Source organism: Chlorocebus sabaeus, chromosome 16, assembly GCF_047675955.1.
Source record: "Chlorocebus sabaeus isolate Y175 chromosome 16, mChlSab1.0.hap1, whole genome shotgun sequence".
In the NCBI taxonomy this organism is placed as follows: Eukaryota; Metazoa; Chordata; class Mammalia; order Primates; family Cercopithecidae; genus Chlorocebus; species Chlorocebus sabaeus.
The window spans coordinates 18,572,961-18,593,742 of record NC_132919.1 but is presented as its reverse complement, the minus strand read 5'-3'; the positions used below and the strand labels follow the sequence as shown (position 1 = coordinate 18,593,742).

Here is a 20,782-nt window from a genome sequence, read left to right as displayed (position 1 = left end):
TATAGCTTTGTAGTAAGTTCTAAAATCAAGAAGTGCAAGTCCTCAAACTTCGTTCTTTTTCAAACTCATTTGGCTATTTGAGGTCCTCGGTGATTCCGAATGAATTTTAGGATGGGCTTTTCTATAGCTGCCAAAAAATGCCATTGGGGATTTTGATAGATATTACACTGAATCTATAGATTGCTTTGGAGTATTGCATCTTAATGATATTAAGACTTCCAACCCGTGATCGTGGGATGTCTTCCTATTTAAGTCGTCTTTAATTTCTTCCAACAATGTTTTATAAAGTACACAATATGTACAACATAAAATTTAGCATTTCAGCCTTTTTTTTTTTCTTGAGACAGTCTCACTCTGTCACCAGCATGGAGTACAGTGGTGTGATCTCTTTCCTTATTGATCTTTTGTCTGGTTGATCTGTTAAAAGTAGGTGTTGAATTCTACAACTTTTTTTTGAGATGGGGTCTTGCTCTGTTGCCCAGGTTGGAGTGCAGTGGCATGATCTCGGCTCATTGCAACCTCCACCTCCCGGGTTCAAGCAATCCTCCCTCCTCAGCCTTAGAGGTAATAAACAGCGAGAGCCAAAAGATTAATGTGCCAGTGTGGTGGAACTGGTATTTGTCCATCCACTCATGCCCTTTGGTGGCATCCTGTGTGCTCTTGATGCCTCGAAAGCATTGCTCTAATCACATCTGTCAAGCGATGACGTCACAGTCAGAACTGGAAACGATTAGCCTGTTTTCTGTCATAGAATTTCTGGGTTCACTTCACTATTATCTCTGGCCACAGAGACTGTCTCTGTCTTTAGCAAAGACAGTAGTCTAGAGGGTAAATGGCTTCTTTGGCCAAAGAAAAGCCTACAATACATGGAGAAACTGTATCCAGGGCCTCCTCTAGACAGGGAAGGGGGTGGCTGAGAGGTCTGGGTGTCCTTACTGGGCACCTGACTTGCCCCTTGAGGGCCTCCATCCTCCTGCCCCAGCCCGGCAGGCCAGGACGTGGCACTCCACTCTCCCCCACCATCATCTGCCAATTGTCTTTCCTGGCCTCAGCCCTCTGTCAGCCATCCCCTGGCACACGCCCCGCCCGTGGCTCCTCCCGGCACTCATCTTCACGTTCTTCCAGAGCCAACTCAGAGCAGACCCTCGAGTCTCTGTGGGTGTGAAGGATCCTAGCTTTAGCCAAGTTCATTACCCAGAAGAAAACACTCCCATAAAACATGTTTCCATTCACTTCTGTAAATATGACTTTTCTTCATGAAGGATGACATGCCAGGAAAAACCATGGAGGTCAAAGTTCCCTGGACACAGTGGCAGGAGGAAACCTCCCACTGAAGGAGCTTGAGAGTCCACTGCATCTCCCAGGAACCCAGAGCAGAACCCGTCCTCCCTGCTAGTGCAGCACCACCATTCCCAAACCATGGAGGGCCACTGTGTCAGCACAGCCACCCCAGGGGACGCCCCATGGCTGTTCAGGAAGTGCCTGTCACTTGGTATAAAGCCAAACCACATGTCAAACTTCAATCGTCATCTATAGTAGCAAATGGTTAGATAGCATCCAAAGAGCAGAAGGTAGGAAAAAACCCAAACCCAGCAGAGGCTGGAGCTGTGAGACTTACTGAAGCCTCTTCAGCTCATTTCACAGCAACAGTGGGAGGTCCCGGCACCACAGGCAGGCTCCAATCTCATGGGCGGTGACACCTTGCTCCCAAAGCTCTTCTTCCAAATGTAGAAACCGGGTGGTCTCCAGCCTGCAACGGACAGAGCTGCCCTGGCAAAGAAGCCGCCAGCTCCCATCCCATGGCCTAAGCCAATTCATTCCGAAGATCGAGAGGCCCCATTTCTAGGAACAGGTTCACAGAAAGCAAGGACACTTTTTCAAAGTAAATAGCTCTATCATTAACTGGACTTGAAAACGTGGGGAGAGAACACCTTTCCCCCAAAGCTGTTTCCTCAGAAGTAAACTAGGTGTGAAGGTGGCACTGCTGGGGGTGCAGGAGCCCATGGAATACTTGGGCAGCTTCCAGAAGCAAAGCCCTTGGTGCTTCTGCACAAACAAGGCCCTGGCCTACTGGGGCAAGCCCACGGGCCATGCTGCTCTCTGTGGAGCACAGGGAAGGCCAGCATGGCTGGTGACTGATCTTAATTTTGTGCTAAATAAACTACTATTTTATTCCAGATTCTAACAAGAAAAGCAGAAAGCAAAGGTTTAAGGTGTTTGGGGAGGAAGAAAAATTAGTTTTTATGAGCAAGTCTACATTTTCCTTCGTAAGTCAGGCTGAGTGGGAGGACAGGTGGGTGTAAACCCCAGTGCCAGTGCTCCAGGGGAGGAGAGTCCAATGGACTCTGTGGGGAAGTTCAGGGTCCTAAATGCTAAAGACAGATGATATTTAGACCCTTGATAGCAACAAGGGTCATGTCACTTGCCCTTTGGGACGCATCTCCCAGCATCTCATCTCCCTAGAGCATGACAGAGAACAGCCAGCCGTGGAAGAGAGGCAAAGCCACACCAAGACCAATGGCAGATGGTGCTCACTGGTTCCCCTGCTGCCTGCGGCCTTGCATCCTGAGATTCCAACTCCTCTCCCTCCTCAGTCAAATGACTACACGTCGGGAACTTTCAGGGCCTTGGACAAATTGTCATCCCCGCACAATGCTGCAGAAGAGAAAACAAGCTGATAAACATTTCAACATTCATAGTGTGTAGATTCAGCTTTCATTTTATTTTAGTTATAAAACGATTGCCAAAACACAAAGTTTTAGAAAAACACACAAACACAAGTTTTTATTCCTTTTTTAGTTGCAGAAAATAAATACAATCACATATTCCATATGCTTGTCTACAAAAGCATCTCTAAAAATGTCATTTACTGGACTTGACAGTATAATCTTTTTGGCTTTTCAACTGCAGGTATCATACAGATCATTTTATTTTATTAACTTTTTAAGCACTTGGCTCAAGCAACTTCAGAAAAAGACTTTGTGAGCTTATAAATCTTATTCCAAGTGTTATTTTTTAAACAGTTAAAACTAAAACAAGGTCTTACCTTTTCAAAAGAGGAGAATAAAGTTTTTCTTTTATAAAAATGGCTCCTCAAACTCACGAACACCTAAACCGACATAAAAAGTTGGTCTATCTTCATAGGAATCAACAAGAAGAGAGGTTACAGGGGAGAGGGAAGAACAAACATGACGGTTCCTGTGAAATCTATCCCACCAAGCAGTCACTCTTATGTTTCCAGTTTGGCCCTCGGGAGTTTTCCTAAAGGAAAGCTGTTCAGTCATCTAAGCCTATGTTTCTGAAAAGGTAGGACATGGACTCCCCATTGTGGATCCGACGGATCGCCTCTGAAAGGATCATGCTGATATCCACGGTTTTAATCTTGGGGCACTGGAGCTTCTGGACTTCATGTGGAATTGTATTAGTGACCACTACCTGTGAAGCAAGAGAAAAAAAACCAGAGCATCAGAAAGCCAAGTAGCTTCATGGTTTAGTCTGGAAATGTGATAGCTTCTCAAATCTGAGGCCCGCCATGACGGGAAAACAGTGGATCTATGTCTCAAGTCAATGTTTCAATTTTTTTTTTTAGATGGAGTCTCGCTCTGTCACCCAGGCTGGAGTGCAGTGACGCCATCTCGGCTCACTGCAAGCTCCGCCTCCCGGGTTCATGCCATTCTCCTGCCTCAGCCTCCCAAGTAGCTGGGACTACAGGCGCCCACCACCATGCCCAGCTAATTTTTTTGTGTTTTGAGTAGAGACAAGGTTTCACCATGTTCGCCAGGATAGTCTCGATCTCCTGACCTCGTGATCCACCCGCCTCAGCCTCCCAAAGTGCTGGGATTACAAGCATGAGCCACTGCGCCCGGCCTGTGTTTCTTAGGTTAAGATTTGATAACCTCACACCCACTAGGACAGGTATGGCATAAAAAGATAATAACAAGTATTGGAGGAGGGCAGAGAAACTGGAACCCCCCACTCACTGCTGTGGGAATGTAAAATGGTGCGGCTGCTTTGAAAAACAGTCTGGTAGCTCCTCGAAAGTTTCAACATGAAGTTACTGTACGACCCAGCAGTACTAAACCTAGGTACGCATCCAAGAGAAGGGAAAACAGATGTCTACACAAAAACCTGTACACAAATGTTTACTGCAGCACCATGCATAAGTTAAAAAGGGGAAAAAATTTCTATCGACATGAAATATGAAAAGAGAGACAAAATGTGGACTACTATCCATGTAACAGAGTGTTCTTTGATCATAAAATGGAATGAAGTACTGATTCATGCTACAACATGGATGAACCTTGAAAATATTCTGTTGAGTGAAGGAAGCCAGCACAAAAGACCACACATTGTGTAATCTCATTAATAAGAAATGTCCAGAACAGGCAAATCTAGAGCGACGAAAGCAGATTAGTGGTTGCCAGGGACTAACGGCAGTGAGAGAAAATGTGAAGTGACTGCTAATGGGTATGGCGTTCCTTTCTAGGGAGAAGAAAATGTTCCAAAATCAACTATGGTAATGACTGCACAACTCCAAGCATTCTAAAAACTAATGAGTTGTACACATTACTATTATTTATTTATTTATTTATTTATTTATTTATTTATTTATTTACTTTGAGACAGAGTCTCATTCTGTTGTCCAGGCTAGAGTGCAGTGGCACAATCTCGGCTCACTGTAGCCACTGCCCCCTGGGTTCAAGCGATTCTCTTGCCTCAGCCTCCCAAGTAGCTGGGACTACAGGTGCCCGCCACCATGCAAGGCTAATTTTTGTATTTTTAGTACAGAGGGGATTTCCCCCTGTTGGCTGGTCTCCAGCTCCTGACCTCAGGTAATCTGCCTGTCTCAGCCTCCCAAAGTGCTGGGATTACAGGCATAATCCACCATGCCCAGCCCTTGATTACTTTCTTAACCACAATCTCAGTCTTGTTCCTACTCTCTGTAACTAAAGATCATGATGTGCCAGAAGCCCAGGCAGCTGTCCTCACGAACACACCCAGACCCTGTTACCTCATCAATGGCAGACTCTTCAATCAGCCGGGGGGCGTCAGAAGACAACAAGCCATGAGTTGCCATCACAAAGATCTTATATGCACCTCTTTCCTTCAGGGTCTCTGCTGCAGCAAGAAAGCTGTCGACGTCATCAATGATGTCATCCTGTCAAAGCACAGATGGAAAAGAATGTATATGAGCACTTCTACAATAATAGGTTAGACAACCAGGGGAAAAAAAGGGTCTGCCTACATTTATTGCGAAAAATCTGCTCTTCCATTTGGCCTTGTGCAGACAGCACGGCCCCACGTCCCCATCACCGTGCCCCATGGCATCCCTCCAGGACTTTCACATGAGCCTCCTCCTGCACAGCACCTGCCACTCACTATTCGGGCTATCTCCCACCACACTCCAGGCTCCCAGGGGTAGCACTGCTTTCTGCACCATAACTGGCCAACACTGTGCTGCCACAATGCAGATCGCACCAGAAATGATGGAGGTATGATTTTCTTTTTTTGTTTTTAATGCACAGAAAAAGTGTTAAAAGATGTTTTCGACTCTGGGTAATAGAATTATGGTTGCCTCTTTCCCCTTGCTGCTTCTTGCTACCTTCCTTATTTCTAAATTTTCTCCACTGAGCATATGGGAAATATGTTTTTTACATGTTATTATAATGGAAAAAATAATAATGATTATTGTTTTTAATAATAAAATACCCAGTTCAGTGGTTTCTACTCTTTTATTGCATACTGAAGTTACTATGATCAAAAATATACATATAAAGGCTAGGCGTGGTGGCTCACACCTGTAGTCTCAGCACTTTGGGAGGCTGAGGTGGGAGGACTGCTTGAGCTCAAGTGTTCAAGACCAGCCTGAGCAACATGGCGAAACCCAGTCTCTACAAAAACAAAAACTAGCCAGGCATGGTGGTACGTACCTGTAGTCCTAGCTACTTGGGAGGCTGAGGCAGGAGGATTGCTTGAGCCCATGGGGTGGAAGTTGCAGTGAGCTGTGATCAAGCCACTGCACTCCAACCTGGGCAGCAGACCCAGACCATAGCCCCTCAAAAATACACACACACACACACACACACACACACACACACACTACTTAAAAAGTACTACTAGTAAAATGGTACAGCCACCTTGGCAAATAGTTTGACAGTCTCTTATAAGACTATATTTGCAACTACCATGCAAACCAACAACTGCATTTATAAGTGCAATTACCCCAGAGAAATCAAAACTCTGTTCACACAAAAACCCATACATGAATGTACATAGTGAGTTTTATGTATAATAGCTCCAACCTGAAAATCATCCAAATGTCCTTCAACAAATAAACTCTGGTACCTCTATGCCATGGGATACTGCCCAGCAATAAGAAGGAATAAAATATTTATATACAAAACAAACTGGATGGATCTCAGGGTAATCATGGCAGGTTAACCAAAACTCAAAAGGTTATAAACCATAGATTCCATTTATATGACATTCTTGAAATAATAATTAGAAATACAGAGGACAGATCATGGGTTGCCAGTGCTATGGCTTGAAGTGTTTTTGTCTCTCCAAAATTCATGTGTTGGAAACTTATTCCCCAGTGCAACAGTGTTGGGAGGTGGGGTCTTTGGGGAAGTGTTCAGGTTGTGAGGGCTCTGCCGTGAGGAATGGATTCATGTTGCTATAAAAAGGCTTGTGGGAGTGGGTTCGCCTCTTTCCTGCCCTTCTGAAGACAAGTTCATTCCTTTTTGTCCTTCTGCCTTCTGCCATGTGAGGACGCAGCAAGAAGGCCCTCACCAGACCAAATGCTGGTGCCATGATTTGGACATCCAGCCTCTAGAGCTGTTAGAGAATAAATTTCTTCTATTCTGTATAAACAACCTAGTCTTACATGTTACAGCAGCACAAAATGGACAAAGACACCAGGGGTTGCAGATTGGGTGGGAAGGATGTGGGTGTAGCTATGAAGGGAAGCATGAGGGTGCCCTGCAGTGAAGGAGCAATTCTGTGTCCTGACTGTGGTGGTGGTTCCACAAAGCTACCCATGATAAGACTGCACACACACACACACACACACACACAGACACACACATATACACTGCATGCACAACTGGTGCTGTCTGAAGGACCTCTGTGGCTGTGGCACTGAGAATTTCCAGGCTGTGTTATTGTACCATAGTTAACCAAGATGGAGGATGCTGGGCAATGAATACACAGGAGGTCCCTGTGTATTTCCCCATACTTCCTGTGGATCTATAATTACTTCAAAATAAAAAGTTTTTTTTTTTTTTTTTTTAAATGCAGTGGCGGCCGGGTGCAGTGGCTCGCGCCTGTAATCCCAGCACTTTGGGAGGCCAAGGCGGGCGGATCACGAGGTCAGGAGCTCGAGACCAGCCTGTCCAACATGGTGAAACCCTATCTCTACTAAAAATACAAAAATTAGCCAAGCATGGTGGCAGGCACCTGTAATTCCAGCTACTTGGGAGGCTGAGGTAAGAGAATCGTTTGAACCTGGGAGGCAGAAGTTGCAGTGAGCCGAGAACACACCACTGCAATCCAGCCTGGGTGACAGCAAGACTCACAAAATCAATCAATCAAGTCATCAATCAATCAACAGAATAACAACGGCAAATACTAGAATTAATAATAAAAGAGGTCTACATACCACGATGATGGCAATCCTTCCTCCAACATCACCCACAACTGTGATTGGGGGCTTTTCTTTAGGAATCAGCACTAGTTGGAAAAAACACACACACACCAAAGTTTTTATATTAAAAGTAAAACAAAATTTTAAATACGTTAATATCTCAAGATAAAAACATTCAACCAACTAGGAGTAGAAGGGAATTTCCTCAATCTGATAAAGGGCAACTACAAAAACCCACAGCTGACTTGACACTTTATGGCCCAAGGTCAAAAGCTTTCCCCTAAGATCAGGAACAAGACAAGGATGCCTGCTGCACCACTGCCATCCACCGTGATACTGGATATGCTAGCAAGGGTAATTAGGCAAGAAAACAAAATGAAAGGCATCCAGATCAGAAACGAAAAGTAAAACCATCTCTATTAGCAGATGACATGATCCTACCTACTGAAAATCCCCAAGAATCCACAAATACACCCACCAAAGTTAAAATACGAATTCAGTCAAGTTGCCAAGCACAAATCAACAGACAAAATCAGTTGCCACACAGCAGCACTGAACAATCAAAAGAGGGAATTAAGAAAGCAATTCTATTTACAAAAGGAGGCAAAAGAATAAAATACTAGGAATAAATTTAACCAAGGACTTGTGAAAACTACAAATCATCACTGAAAGAAATTTAAGAAAATAGGATTCTTGGCCAGGAGCGGTGGCTCACACCTGTAATCCCAGCACTTTGGGAGGCCGAGCTGGGTGGATCTCTTGAGCCCAGGAGTTTGAGACCAGCCTGGGCAACACAGTGAAACACCATCTCTACAAAAAAAATACAGAAATTAGCCAGGTTTGGTGGTGGCACATGCCTGTAGTCCCAGCTACTCGGAGGGCTGAAGTGGGAGGATCACTCGAGCCTGGGAGGTGGGGGTTGCAGTGAGCCAAGATCACGCCACTGCAGCCCAGCCTGGGCAACATGGCAAGACCTTGTCTCAAAAAAAATAAAAAAGAAAAAAAAAAAAAAAGGAAAGAAAGAAAATAGAATTCTTAGGTATTACACCGAAAAGCAACAAAAATATAAATTGGATTTAATCAAAATTAAAATCTTTTGCGGCTTGGCATGTTGACTCGCACCTGTAATTCCAGCACTTTGGGAGGCTGAGGAGACAGGATTGCTTGGGCTCAGGAGTTCAAGACCATCCTGGGCAACACAGTGAGACCCCATCTCTATAAATTTCTTTTTTTAATTACCCAGGCATGGTGGTGTGCACCTGTAGTCACAGCTACTCAGAAGGCTGAGGCAAGAGGGTCACTTGAGCCTGGGAAGTTCCAAGGCTGCACTTAGCAATGATCATGCTATTGCACTCCAGCCTGAGTGACACAGTGAGGTCCTGTCTCAATAAAAAATAAATAAAAAAGAGGTCTGGGCGCAGTGGCTCATGGCTACAATCCCAGCACTTTGGGAGGCCCAGGTGGGCAGATCACGAGGTCAAGAGTTTGAGACCAGCCTGGCTGACATGGTGAAACCCCTGTCTCTACTAAAAATACAAAAATTAGCCAGGCATGGTGGCGCACCTGGTAGGATCATGTCATCTGCTAATAGAGATAGTTTTACTTTTCCTTTCTGATCTGGATGCCTTTCATTTTGTTTTCTTGCCTAATTACCCTTGCTAGCATATCCAGTATCATGGTGGATGGCAGTGGTGCAGCAGTAATACCTGTAATCCCAGCTACTTGGGAGGCTGAGGCAGGAGAATCGCTTAAAACCAGGAGGTGGAGGTTGCAGTGAGAGGAGCTGTGCCATTGAATTTCAGCCTGAGCAACAGAGCAAGACACCATCTCAAAATAAATAAATAAATAAACATAAAAAAGTAAATAACCTATAGAATGGCAGAAAATATTTGCATATCATGTATCCGGTAAGAGTCTAGTGTCCAAAATATATAAAGTAGGCTGGGCATGGTGGCTCACGCCTGTAATTCCAGCACTTTGGGAGGCTGAGGCGGACAGATTGCCTGCCTGAGCTCAGAAGTTTGAGACCAGCCTCAGCAACATGGCGAAACCCTGTCTCTACAAAAAATACAAAAGTTAGCAAGTCATGGTGGTGCATGCCAGTAGTCCCAGCTACTTGGGGGCGCTGAGGTGAGAGGATCACTTGAACTCGGGAGGTTAAGGCTCCAGTGAGCCACAACTGCACCACTGCACTCCAGCCTGGGTGAGAGAGCAAGGCCCTGTCTCAAAAAAATAAAAATAAAAATAAAAAAATAAAAAATTATATATATATACACTTATATATATGGCAAAATATATAAAGAACTTTTATAATTCAACAATAAAAAGACAAACCTAGTTCAAAAACGGGCAAAGGATTTCAATAGATATTTCTCCAAAGAAGATATACAAATGAAGTCAGTAGTCATTAGGGAAATGTTTATCAAAATCATAATGAGATGCCACTTTATGCCCACTGGGCTGACTACAATAAAAAAGTAGAAAATAAGTGTTGATGAGGATGTGGAGAAACTGGAACCTTTGTACATTACTGGTAGGAATATAAAATGGTGCAGCTGCTGTGAGAAAAGGCTGGCAGTTCCTCAAAAAGTTAAACATACATCAAAAGATCCAGCAATTCTGATCCCAGGTATAGACCATGAGAAATGAACCATCTATCCACACAGAAACTCATACATGAATGTACGGAGCAGCATAGCTAAAAGTGGAAACAACCCAAATTCCTATCAAATGCTGACAATGAAATATTATCCAGCCATCAAAAGCAATGAAGTACTGACACGTGCTATCCCATGGATGAACCTCAAAACATGCTCAGAGAAAGAAGCCCGATACAAAAGCCCACATGTTATATGATTCCATTTATATGAAATGTCCAGAGTAGGCAAACATCCACAGAAAGAGAATGGAGATGAGTGGTTGCCAGGGGTTGGGGGAAGGGGGCATGGGGAAACTACTTAATGGGTGCAGGGTGTTCTTCTGGGGTAATGAGAAGTTTTGAAACTAGAAAGAAATGGTAACTGCACAAAACTGTGAATATACTGAAAGGCAGTGAATTTTTTTTTTGAGACGGACTCTCACTTTGTCGCCCAGGCTGGAGTGCAGTGGCGCGATCTCGGCTCGCTGCAAGCTCCGCCTCCCCGGTTCACGCCATTCTCCTGCCTCAGCCTCTGAGTAGCTGGGACTACAGGCGCGCACCACCACGTCCGGCTAATTTTTTGTATTTTTAGTAGAGACGGGGTTTCACCGTGTTAGCCAGGATGGTCTCGATCTCCTGACCTCGTGATCCGCCCTCCTTGGCCTCCCAAAGTGCTAGGATTACAGGCATAAGCCACCATGCCTGGCCAAAGGCAGTAAATTTTATACTTTAAAATGGTTAATTCTATGTTATATGACTTTGACTTAAATTTTATTTTACTTTTTTTGAGATGGAGTCTCACTCTGTCGCCCAGGCTGGAAGTGAAAGGACTGTTCTAGATCGGGGCTTTTCAGCTGCTTACGTCTTGGGCCAGATACGTTTATGCTGCAAGGGAACACCCTGGGTACTGTGAGAAGTTTAGCAGCATGCTTGGCCTCTAATCACTAGATGCCAATAGCCACCCCCTTGGTTGTGACAATCAAAACTATCTCCAGACATTTCCAAATGTCCTCTAGGAGACAATGCCCACTCCCTAATTGAGAACCCCTGCTCTAGATTGAAAGAGACGAAAGACATATGACAACCAGAGGCAACGTGTGACCCTAGTGAGCATCAGGAGAGGACAAAAAAGTATAACAAAACAAAGCAAAGCAAGATAAATTCCAGAACTGAAGTGACTTTCTACATTTTCAGCACTCCTACTCCCAGGACACTTGACCTCAATGCCGGTGAAAAAGTATAATGAATTGCCCTTTAGGAAATCGATTTGACAAAAAGCCTTATAGTCATGCCTTCTGACTCATTAATCTCACTTTTAGAAGCTTGAAATGAAATAAGCCAAAGTGTGGGAAGAGTGTTTTATCCACATATATTCACTGCCACATTATATGGGCAAAGAACAGAAGAAAACATAAAAACCCCAAATTAGGCTGTGGTTGGGCAGTCTAAGCCATATTCACATGATGGGTTATTAGACAGCCATAAAAATGCTGTTTACAAGAGGCTGAGGTAGACAAATCGTTTGAGCCTGGGAGGTCAAGGCTGCAGTGAGCCATGATTGTGCCACTGCACTCCAGCCTGGGCGACAGAGTGAGACTCCGTCTCAAAAAAAAAAAAAAAAAAAAAAAAAAAAAGAAATATTAGAAAGAACATAGAGATCATCCAGTCCCAAGACCTCATTTCCAAATGGGAAACCTCTAGTTCAATGTCTGCAGTCCAGAGTCCGCTCCCTAAGGCCACACCGAAAGCTAACACCCAACAAGTTCCAAAGGAGCAGCGTTCATCTAAAGACTGCCAACGCGTTCCTCATCACAGCCCACATGCTTGCAGGAATGAAAAGGAACATATATTCGTCCATGCCTCCTGGGCATGGCATATCTCACCAATGGTCCCAGCCAGCCCTTGCAGGGTTCTGCTGAGGTTCCTAGATACAGGCCCCTCTGAGGCCAGGCAAGAATTCTGAAAGGGAGCAGCAGCCCCAGGCCTAATCCCCAGCACCAACAGCCTGGGCATATGAGGCTGTGAGAAATGCACACACAAGCAAAGGCTTTGAGGCCCTGAGCCAAACGCTTTATTAACACCTTCCCAGTCCCAAATCCTGAACCCTGGCTCTATCTCCTGCCTTTCTCCTCCTTAAATCCCCATCACTAAGTCCAAGAGACCCACGAGCACAGTAGCAAAAGCACAGGTTTTAGTCAGACAAGTCCAGCTTGTCACTATGTGACTGCAGGGAAGTTGCTTGCTCTTTCTGACCCTGTTTATCTATAAAATGGAAAATCATCACTCAATTAAAAGGGCTGTACTGGAGACTAAAACATTAAAAATGTTCATTCCCTCCTGCCATCTTTTTTAGAGACAGGGTTTCACTCTGTCACCCAGGCTGGAGTGCAGTGGCACCATCATGGCTCACTGCAGCCTCGACTTCCTGGGTTCAAGTGATCCTTTCACCTCAGACTCTCAAGTAGCTGGGATTACAGGCACACCACCACGCCTAGCTTATTTTATTTATTTATTTATTTTTGAGAGGTAGTCTCACTCTATTGCACAGGCGGGAGTGCAGTGGCACAATCTCAGCTCACTGCAACCTCCGCCTCCTGGGTTCAAGTGATTCTCCTGACTCATCCTCCTGAGTGGCTGGGATTACAGGCACGCGCCACCAAAAGCAGCTAATTTTTATATTTTTAGTAGAGACAGGGTTTCACCATGTTGGTCAGGTTGGTCTCGAACTCCTGACCTCATGATCCACCCGCCTCGGCCTCCAAAGTGCTGGGATTACAGGCGTGAGCCACCGTACCCAGCCACCTGGATAATTTTTAAACTTTTTGTAGAAATGGGGTTGTGCTAAGTTGCCCAGGCTGGTCTCAAACTCCTGGGCTCAAGCAAATCTTCCACGTCAGCCTTCCAAAGCGCTGGGATTAACGGAGTGCACCAATGTACCTGGCCTCCCTCCCGTCGTCTTTTTAACATTTCTCAAAGTGCTCTGTCCCTTTCACTCCCATTGCTACCACCCCCTACAGCAACAATGCGTAACAGAAATACACAGTGACAAATGTAAGCCACATAAGCAATTTTAGATTTTCTAGTAGCCACATTACAAAAGCACAAAAAAAGGTAAAATTAATTTTAATAACATGTTTGATTTGATTCAATATATCAAAATATTACCATTTTAACACAGAATCAATACAACTTCACTAATGAGATATTTACAATAAGGTTTTCAGATTAGGGGTGTGTGTCCTTCACACTCCCACTCCTACCCACCCCATTCCCAGTGTGCAGCAGCCACACGTAGTCGGTGGCCACTCGGCTAGACAGCACAGCCCAAGAGATCAAGCTCCCCTCCCATATGCCTGCTCAACTTCATCAGCCTCCCGGATCTGGCCTCTGCACTTCCAGCTTCTCTTCCATGCAACCTATCCCAAACACAGATGCAGGCCTGGCCTGCTGAACACTAAATGGCCTAGATCAAGAGCCTTTGCTGGCCACCTTCTAGGACACGAGTGTATTTACTGGTATTCAAAGTCCTCCTCGGTCGGCTCCCCGCAGATACTGCTATCTTAGTCCATCTCCTCCCTTCTGGGGCCTCCTGGTAGTCAAGTTAGTGTCTTCCTGGCCACACCATGGCCCATCACTGAACATGTCATCACTGCAGTCCTATTTCACTCACATAAGGCAGGCAGCGCTGGGTCCTGAGGGCTCGTCCTGGGCTCTCCACCATCTTGGCCTATCATATGGGTCAACTCTGAGGACGGCCTCTTGTTGTCGCTCTTTTTTAGAAAAGCAACAGGCCCAAGGACATACAGTCGATAAGTGATGGAGCCAGACGCAAACTCAAGCTCAGTCACCCACCCCTCAGGAGATTTAACCCCTGCCCAGATGGCCTTCCATTTCTACCTCAGCTGCAATCTACAAAGTACAGCTGGAATTCCAGCTTCTTCATGGCTATCCCAGCCACACTAGCTCCTTCTCTGTTTTTTTTTTTTTTCTCTATTTATAAATGAGCAAACTCCTAGGCAAGGCAAAAACCTGACAGTCCAGGATATACCTCTGTGACCTAAAAATTATTTTGAGCTGAAAGCATTTGAGTTCCTGAAGTCCCTTATATGCTGAAAAGCAAAGCCTCACAAAATAACTCAAAAGAATTCAACTGTGATAAATCCCCTCCCTGGGAACACCAGGGAAGACTGACTCTTATCGCTTAAGACTAGAAGAAGTCCAGACCACACCTAAACAGATGCTGTCAAAAACTAGCCTCCCTCCCATCTATTCTCCTCAGCACCCACTTCCCATCAGTCCCCTCCCTCCTCCTCTTTCCCTATTAAGAAGTCATCTGGGCCAGGCACCTGTAATCCCAGCACTTTGGGAGGCTGAGGCGGGTGAATCACTTGAGGTCAGGAGTTTGAGACCAGCCTGGCAAACATAGCGAAACCCCATCTCTACAAACAAACAAAACAAAAACAAAATACAAAAATTACCTGGGTATGGTGGACGTACCGGTAATCCCAGCTACCTGGGAGGCTGAGGCAGGAGAATCGCCTGAGCCTGGGAGGCAGGGGTTGCAGTGAGCCACAATTGCACCACTGCACTCCAGGCTGGGCAAAACAGCGTTTCAAAAAAAAAACAAAAAGAAGTCATCTGTTTTCCCACACGGGTCTTTTCTGCCCCTCCTGTTCCCCTCTTAAGATGCTATATAAGCCCCACATTCTAACCACTTCTTTAAGTCACATTTTTGTGACCCACACAAAAGAGTTTCATCACACACATCTGTATGTATGTGGTTAAACTGTCTTTCCTCTTCCTCATCCGTCTTTCGCCAGTTTAGTCCATATGCCACCAAACACTGAATCTATGAGGGCCGGGGGTTAGGGTTCCTCCCCAACAACTCGAAGGTGGCATTTTTTTTTTTTTAACTTAGAAGATGTTATTAAGGCATAGGGAAGTTTCTTAAACACAAAAACAAATTCATGCATAACTCTACCACCCCAACCCAACTACATTCATTCTTCATATTCCCTCCTGGTCCTTGCGTAGACAAAGAGAGTGCTGTGGTCTAAAGATGGTGTCCTCTCAAAATGCTATGTTGGAACCTAATACCCAATGTGATAATATTAACAGCTGGGGCCTTTGGGTAATGATTAAGTCTCAAGGCCTCTGCCTTCATGAACAGGATTAGTGCCCTTACAGAGAGCTGCCTTGCTCCTTCCACCATGTGAGGACACAGCAACAAGGTGCCACCTCAGGAGCAGAGTGAGCCCTCCCCTGACACCAATCTGTTGGTGCCTTAATCCAGGACTTCCCAGCCTCCAGAACTGTGAGCAATGAATTTCTGTTGTTTATAAATTACCTAGTCTGGCTGGGTGCGGTGGCTCATGCCTGTAATCCCAGCACTTTGGGAGGCTGAGGTGGACAGATCACCTGAAGTCGGGGGTTAGTGACCGGCCTGACCATCATGGAGAAACTCTGTCTCTACTAAAAATACAAAAATTAGCCAGGCGTGGTGGCACACGCCTGTAATCCCAGCTACTTGGGAGGCTGAGGCAGGAGAATCACTTGAACTCGGGAGGTGGAGGTTGTGGTGAGCCAAGATCGCATCATTGCACTCCAGCCTGGGCAACAAGAGCGAAACTCCATCTCAAAAAATAAAAAAATAAAAAATAATTACCAAGTCTGAGGTATTTTGTTATAACAGCCTTAACAAACTAAGACAGAAGTTGGTACTGAGAAGTGAGTTGCTACTGTATCAAATACCTACCAATGCAGGAGTGGCTTTGGAACTGGGTAATGGGCAGAGGCTAGAAGAGGAAAAGGCTAGAAAAAGACTGTATTGCTACATACAGACTGTAAAGGGGAGCTCTGGTGAGGGCTCTGCTATGGTTTGGATGTACTTTATCTCCACCAAAACTTATGTTAAAAATTTGGGCCAGGCACAGTGGCTCCCGCCTATAATCCCAGCCCTTTGGGAGGCTGAGGTGGGTGGATTGCCTGAGCTCAGTTCACAACCAGCCTGGGCAACAAGGTGAAACCCCATCTTTATTAAAATACAAAAAATTAGCCGGGTGTGGCGGTGGGCACCTGTAGTCTCAGCTACTCGGGAGGCTGAGGCAGGAGAATTTCTTGAACCCGGGAGGCGGAGGTTGCAGTGAGCCAAAATCACACCACTGCACTCCAGCCTGGGTGATGGAGCAAGACTCCATCTCAGAAAAAAAAAAGAAAAAAGAAAAAATTTGATCCCCAGTGTACACTATTGAGAAGTGGGGCCTAGTGGGAGATGTTTGGGTCACAGAGGCAGATCTTTCATGAATCGATTAATGTCTTCCTATGGGGGTGAGTTCTTGCTCTCAGGGCACTTAGTTCCCATGAGAGCAGGTTATTATAAAAACGAGTTTGGCTTCCCAGACTCTCTCATTTCCTCTCTTGCCATGTGATCTCTCTGTACCCGCCTGCTCACTTTTCTTCTCCACCATGTTTCAACCTAGTGTGTAGCCCTCACCGGAAACTGCCAGATATGATGCTATGCTCTTTAACTTCCCAGCCTGAAGAACTATGAGCTAAATAAATGTGTCTTCTTTATAGAATACCCAGTCTTAGGTAGTCTGTTACAGCAACACAAAATAGACTAAGACAGGCTCAGAAGAAGAGAACAGTTGTAAAGAAAGCCTCAGTCTTCTTGGAAATGATCTAAGTGGTCACGATCATAATGCTAGCAGAAAAACAGACAGTAGGCTGGTCATGGTGGCTCACACCTGTAATTTCAGCACTTTGTGAGGCTGAGGTGGAAGGATCCCTTGAGTCCAAGAGTTCAAAACTGACCTGGGCAACATGGCAAAACCCCATCTCTACACAAAACACAAAAATTAACCAGACATGGTGGCACATGCCTGCAGTCCCAGCTACTTGGGAGACTGAGGTGGGAGGATCGATTGAGCCCAGGAGGTCAAGGCTGTTGCTGTGAGCCATGATCACACCACTGCACTCCAGCCTGGGCAAGAGAGTAAAACACTGTCTCAAAAAAAAAAAAAAAAAAAAAAAAGGTCGGGTGTGGTGCCTCATGTCTGTAATCCCAGCACTTTGGGAAGTCGAGGCAGGCAGACCACTTGAGGTCAGGAGTTTTGAGACCAACCTGGCCAACACGGTGAAATGTCATCTCTGTTGAAAATACAAAAATGAGCCAGGCATGGTGGTGTGTGCCTGTAGTCCCACCTATTCAGGAGGCCGAGGCACAAGAATTGTTTGAACCCAGGAGCCGGAGGCTGCAGTGAGCCGAGATTGCACCACTGCACTCCAGCCTGGGTGACAGAGTGAGACTTCATCTCAAAAAAAAAAAAAAGGGCAGTGAAATAGAATATTTGGCAAAAGAGGGTGCATGGCTGCTTTTGACTGCTTATACTAAAATCCAAGAAGATGAATTAAAGATGAGATTTATCATCAAAGGGGAAGTAGAACTTAAATATTTGGAAAATATATTTCCAAATATTCCAGCCTGGCCATCTTGTAAAGAATGTAAAAGAGGCCGGGTGCAGTGGCTCACGCCTGTAATCCTAGCACTTTGGGAGGCCGAGACGGGTGGATCACGAGGTCAGGAGATCGAGACCATCCTGGCTAACACGGTGAAACCCTGTTTCTACTAAAAATACAAAAAAATTAGCCGGGCATGGTGGCGGGCGCCTGTAGTCCCAGCTACTCGGGAGGGTGAGGCAGGAGAATGGCGTGAACCTGGGAGGCGGAGCTGAGATCGTGCCACTGCACTCCAGCCTGGGTGAAAGAGCGAGAAACCATCTCAAAAAAAAAAAAAAAAAAAAAAAAGAATGTAAAAGCAAGCCTGGATGCAATGGCTCAGGCCTATAATTCCAACAGTTTGGGAGGCCAAGGAGGGAGGATTGCTTGAGCTCAAGAGTATGTGACCAGTCTAGGCAACAAAGCAAGACTCCATCTCTACAAAAAAAATAAAAATAAAATAAAGTAAATTAGCCAGACCTGGTAGCACACACCCATAGTCCCAGCTACTTGGGAGGCTGAGGTAGCAGAATGGCTTGGGCCCCGGAAGTCGAGGCTTCAGTGAGCTCTGATCCACCACTGCACTCTAGCTTGGAAGACAGATTAAGATCTGTCTTTGAGATGTTGTCTCACTCTGTCGCCAGGCTGGAGTATGGTGGCACAATCTCGGATCTCAGTGCACTGCAACCTCCGACTCCCTGGTTTGAGCAATTCTCCTGCCTCAGCCTCCCAAGTAGTTGGGATTTATGGCACGCACCACCATGCCAATTTTTATGTTTTTAGTAGAGATGGGGTTTCACCATGTTGGCCAGGCTGGTCTTGATCTCCTGACCTCGTGATCCGCCTGCCTTGGCCTCCCAATGTGCTGGGATTACACCGCGCCCAGCCACCAAGCAAACATTTGATAAGGAGATTAGTATGGATAGAAAGAAGCCAGATGGCCAGGAGTAGCGGCTCACACCTTAAGTACTTTGGGAAGCTGAGGCGGGTGGATCATTTGAGCTCAGGAGTTCAAGACCAGCCTGGGCAACATGGTAAAACTTTGTCTCTACAAAAAACACAAAAATTAACCAGGTGTGGTGGCAAGTGCCTGTGGTTCCAGCTACTCATGAGGCTGAAGTGGGAGGACTGCTTGAGCCCAGGAGGTGAGGCTGCAATGAGCCATGATCACACCACTGCACTCCAGCCTGGGTGACGGGGTGAGAACTTGTCTCAAAAATAAATAAATAAAAATAAAGAAATAAAGAAATAAATAAATAAAAGAACCCGATGCTATTCATCAAGACAGTAAAGCAATGACCCCAAAGGCATTTCTGAGATCTTTGTGGCTGCCCATCTCATCATAAGCCCAGAATGCCAGGGTCTTGGGGGCAGAACAATTTCAAGGTTCCACTTCCCACATTCCAGAGTGCTCCTTACCCACTCCAGTTGTAGCTCAAGTAGGCCCAACTATGGCTCGGGACACCCCTCTAGAAGGCATAGGCAACAAACCACAGTGGTGTCCGTGCAGTGCCATCTCCACAGTGCACAGAGTGAATGAGCTGTGGGGGCACACTTACCTCTACCCAGACTTCAAAGGATGCCCCAAAGAATGCCAGGGCCCAAGCAGAGAACTGTCATGGGCAGGGCCACCAGAGAGCCCTCACTAGGGCAAAGCCCAGTGGAGTCGTGGGGGCAGGGCCACCCCAAGACCCAAGACTGGTAGAACCACTAGCATGCAACTCCAGCCTGAGAGATGCAGGCATGAGACTCCAATGACTGAGAGCTGCTGCATGGGCTGCTCCCAGCAAAGCTGTGGGAGTGGGGCCATCCAGAGCTTTGCAGGACCAACCCCTGCCCTAGTTTTTGTGGAAGGTGGGGCTTTGAGTCAAAAATTATTCTTAAGGCTTAAGATTTAATGTTGTTTGTCTGGTTGGGTTTTTCTGTCACTCCTTTCTTCCTGCTTCTCCCTTTCAGTCTTGAACTCCTGGCCTCAAGCAACCCACCCACCTTGGCCACCCAAAACACTGGGACTACAAGTGTGAACCACCACACTGGGCCTCACTTCTCCTTTCTGGAATGGGAATGTCTATCCACCATTGCACTTTGGAAGCATACAACCTGTTTGATTTCACAGGCTCACAGCCGAGAGAAATGTGCCTCAGAGTGAATCCCAGAACCGAAGTCTTACCCATATTTGATTTAGATGATATTTAGATGGGACTCTGGGCTTCAGACTTTTGAGGTGATGCTAAAACTAAGTTAAGACTTACCCGGAGTTAACATTTTGGGGGCTATTAGGATAGAATGAATGTATTTTGCATGTAAGGTGAACATGAATTTTGAGGGGCGGGGGCAAAATGCTATGGTTGGAATTTTTGTGTCCCTCCAAATTCATGTTGGAATCCACTGTGGTGGTATTAAGAGGTAGGGCTTTTAGGAGGTGACTAGTTTGTTAGGACTCTGCTCTACGAAGGGTGTCAGTGCCCTTGTTGGAGAGGCTTGAGGGAGTCTTCCACCTTTCTCCACCATATGAGGATGCAGCAAGAAGGTACCATCTGCGAGGAACAGGCCCTCAATGGACACCAAATCTGCTGGCGCCTTTATCTTTTTTTCTTTGAGATGGAGTTTCGCTCCTGTTGCCCAGGCTGGAGTGCAATGGCGTGATCTCGGCTCACCGCAACCTCCGTCTCCCGGGTTCAAGCGATTCTCCTGCCTCAGCCTCCTGAGAAGCTGGGATTACAGGCATGTGCCACCATGCTCGGCTAATTTTGTATTTTTAGTAGAGATGGGGTTTCTCCATGTTGATCAGGCTGGCCTCGACCTCCTGAACTCAGGTGATCCACCTGCCTTGGCCTCCCAAAGTGCTGAAATTACAGGCGTGAGCCGCCGTGCCCAGCCCATCACAAGGTCAGTGCTGGCGCCTTTGTCTTGACCTTCACAGCCTCTAGAACTGTGAACAATAAATTTCTGTTGTTTATATTACCCAGTCTAAGGTATTTTGTCATAGCAGCCTGAACTAA

General features: G+C 45.8%; 1 protein-coding gene across 14 annotated transcripts in view; it reads right to left on the bottom strand.

The window, feature by feature from the left end:
• Positions 1-1,766: 1,766 nt before the first annotated feature.
• Positions 1,767-20,782, bottom strand: part of PRPSAP2 (phosphoribosyl pyrophosphate synthetase associated protein 2) — a 61,758-nt gene continuing 42,742 nt past the window's right edge. For 13 of the 14 annotated variants that reach the window (XM_037987247.2, XM_037987244.2, XM_037987241.2 and 10 more), the window contains 3 exons: positions 7,661-7,731; positions 5,012-5,158; positions 2,704-3,435 (listed from right to left, as the gene is read on the bottom strand). In XM_037987247.2, the coding sequence (XP_037843175.1) occupies positions 3,277-3,435; positions 5,012-5,158; positions 7,661-7,731 (377 nt within the window). In that variant the 3' untranslated portion in view covers positions 2,704-3,276. Of the gene's footprint in view, positions 2,656-2,703; positions 3,436-5,011; positions 5,159-7,660; positions 7,732-20,782 lie in introns of those variants that run through there. The other variant, XR_005236699.2, reaches the window with a different exon arrangement.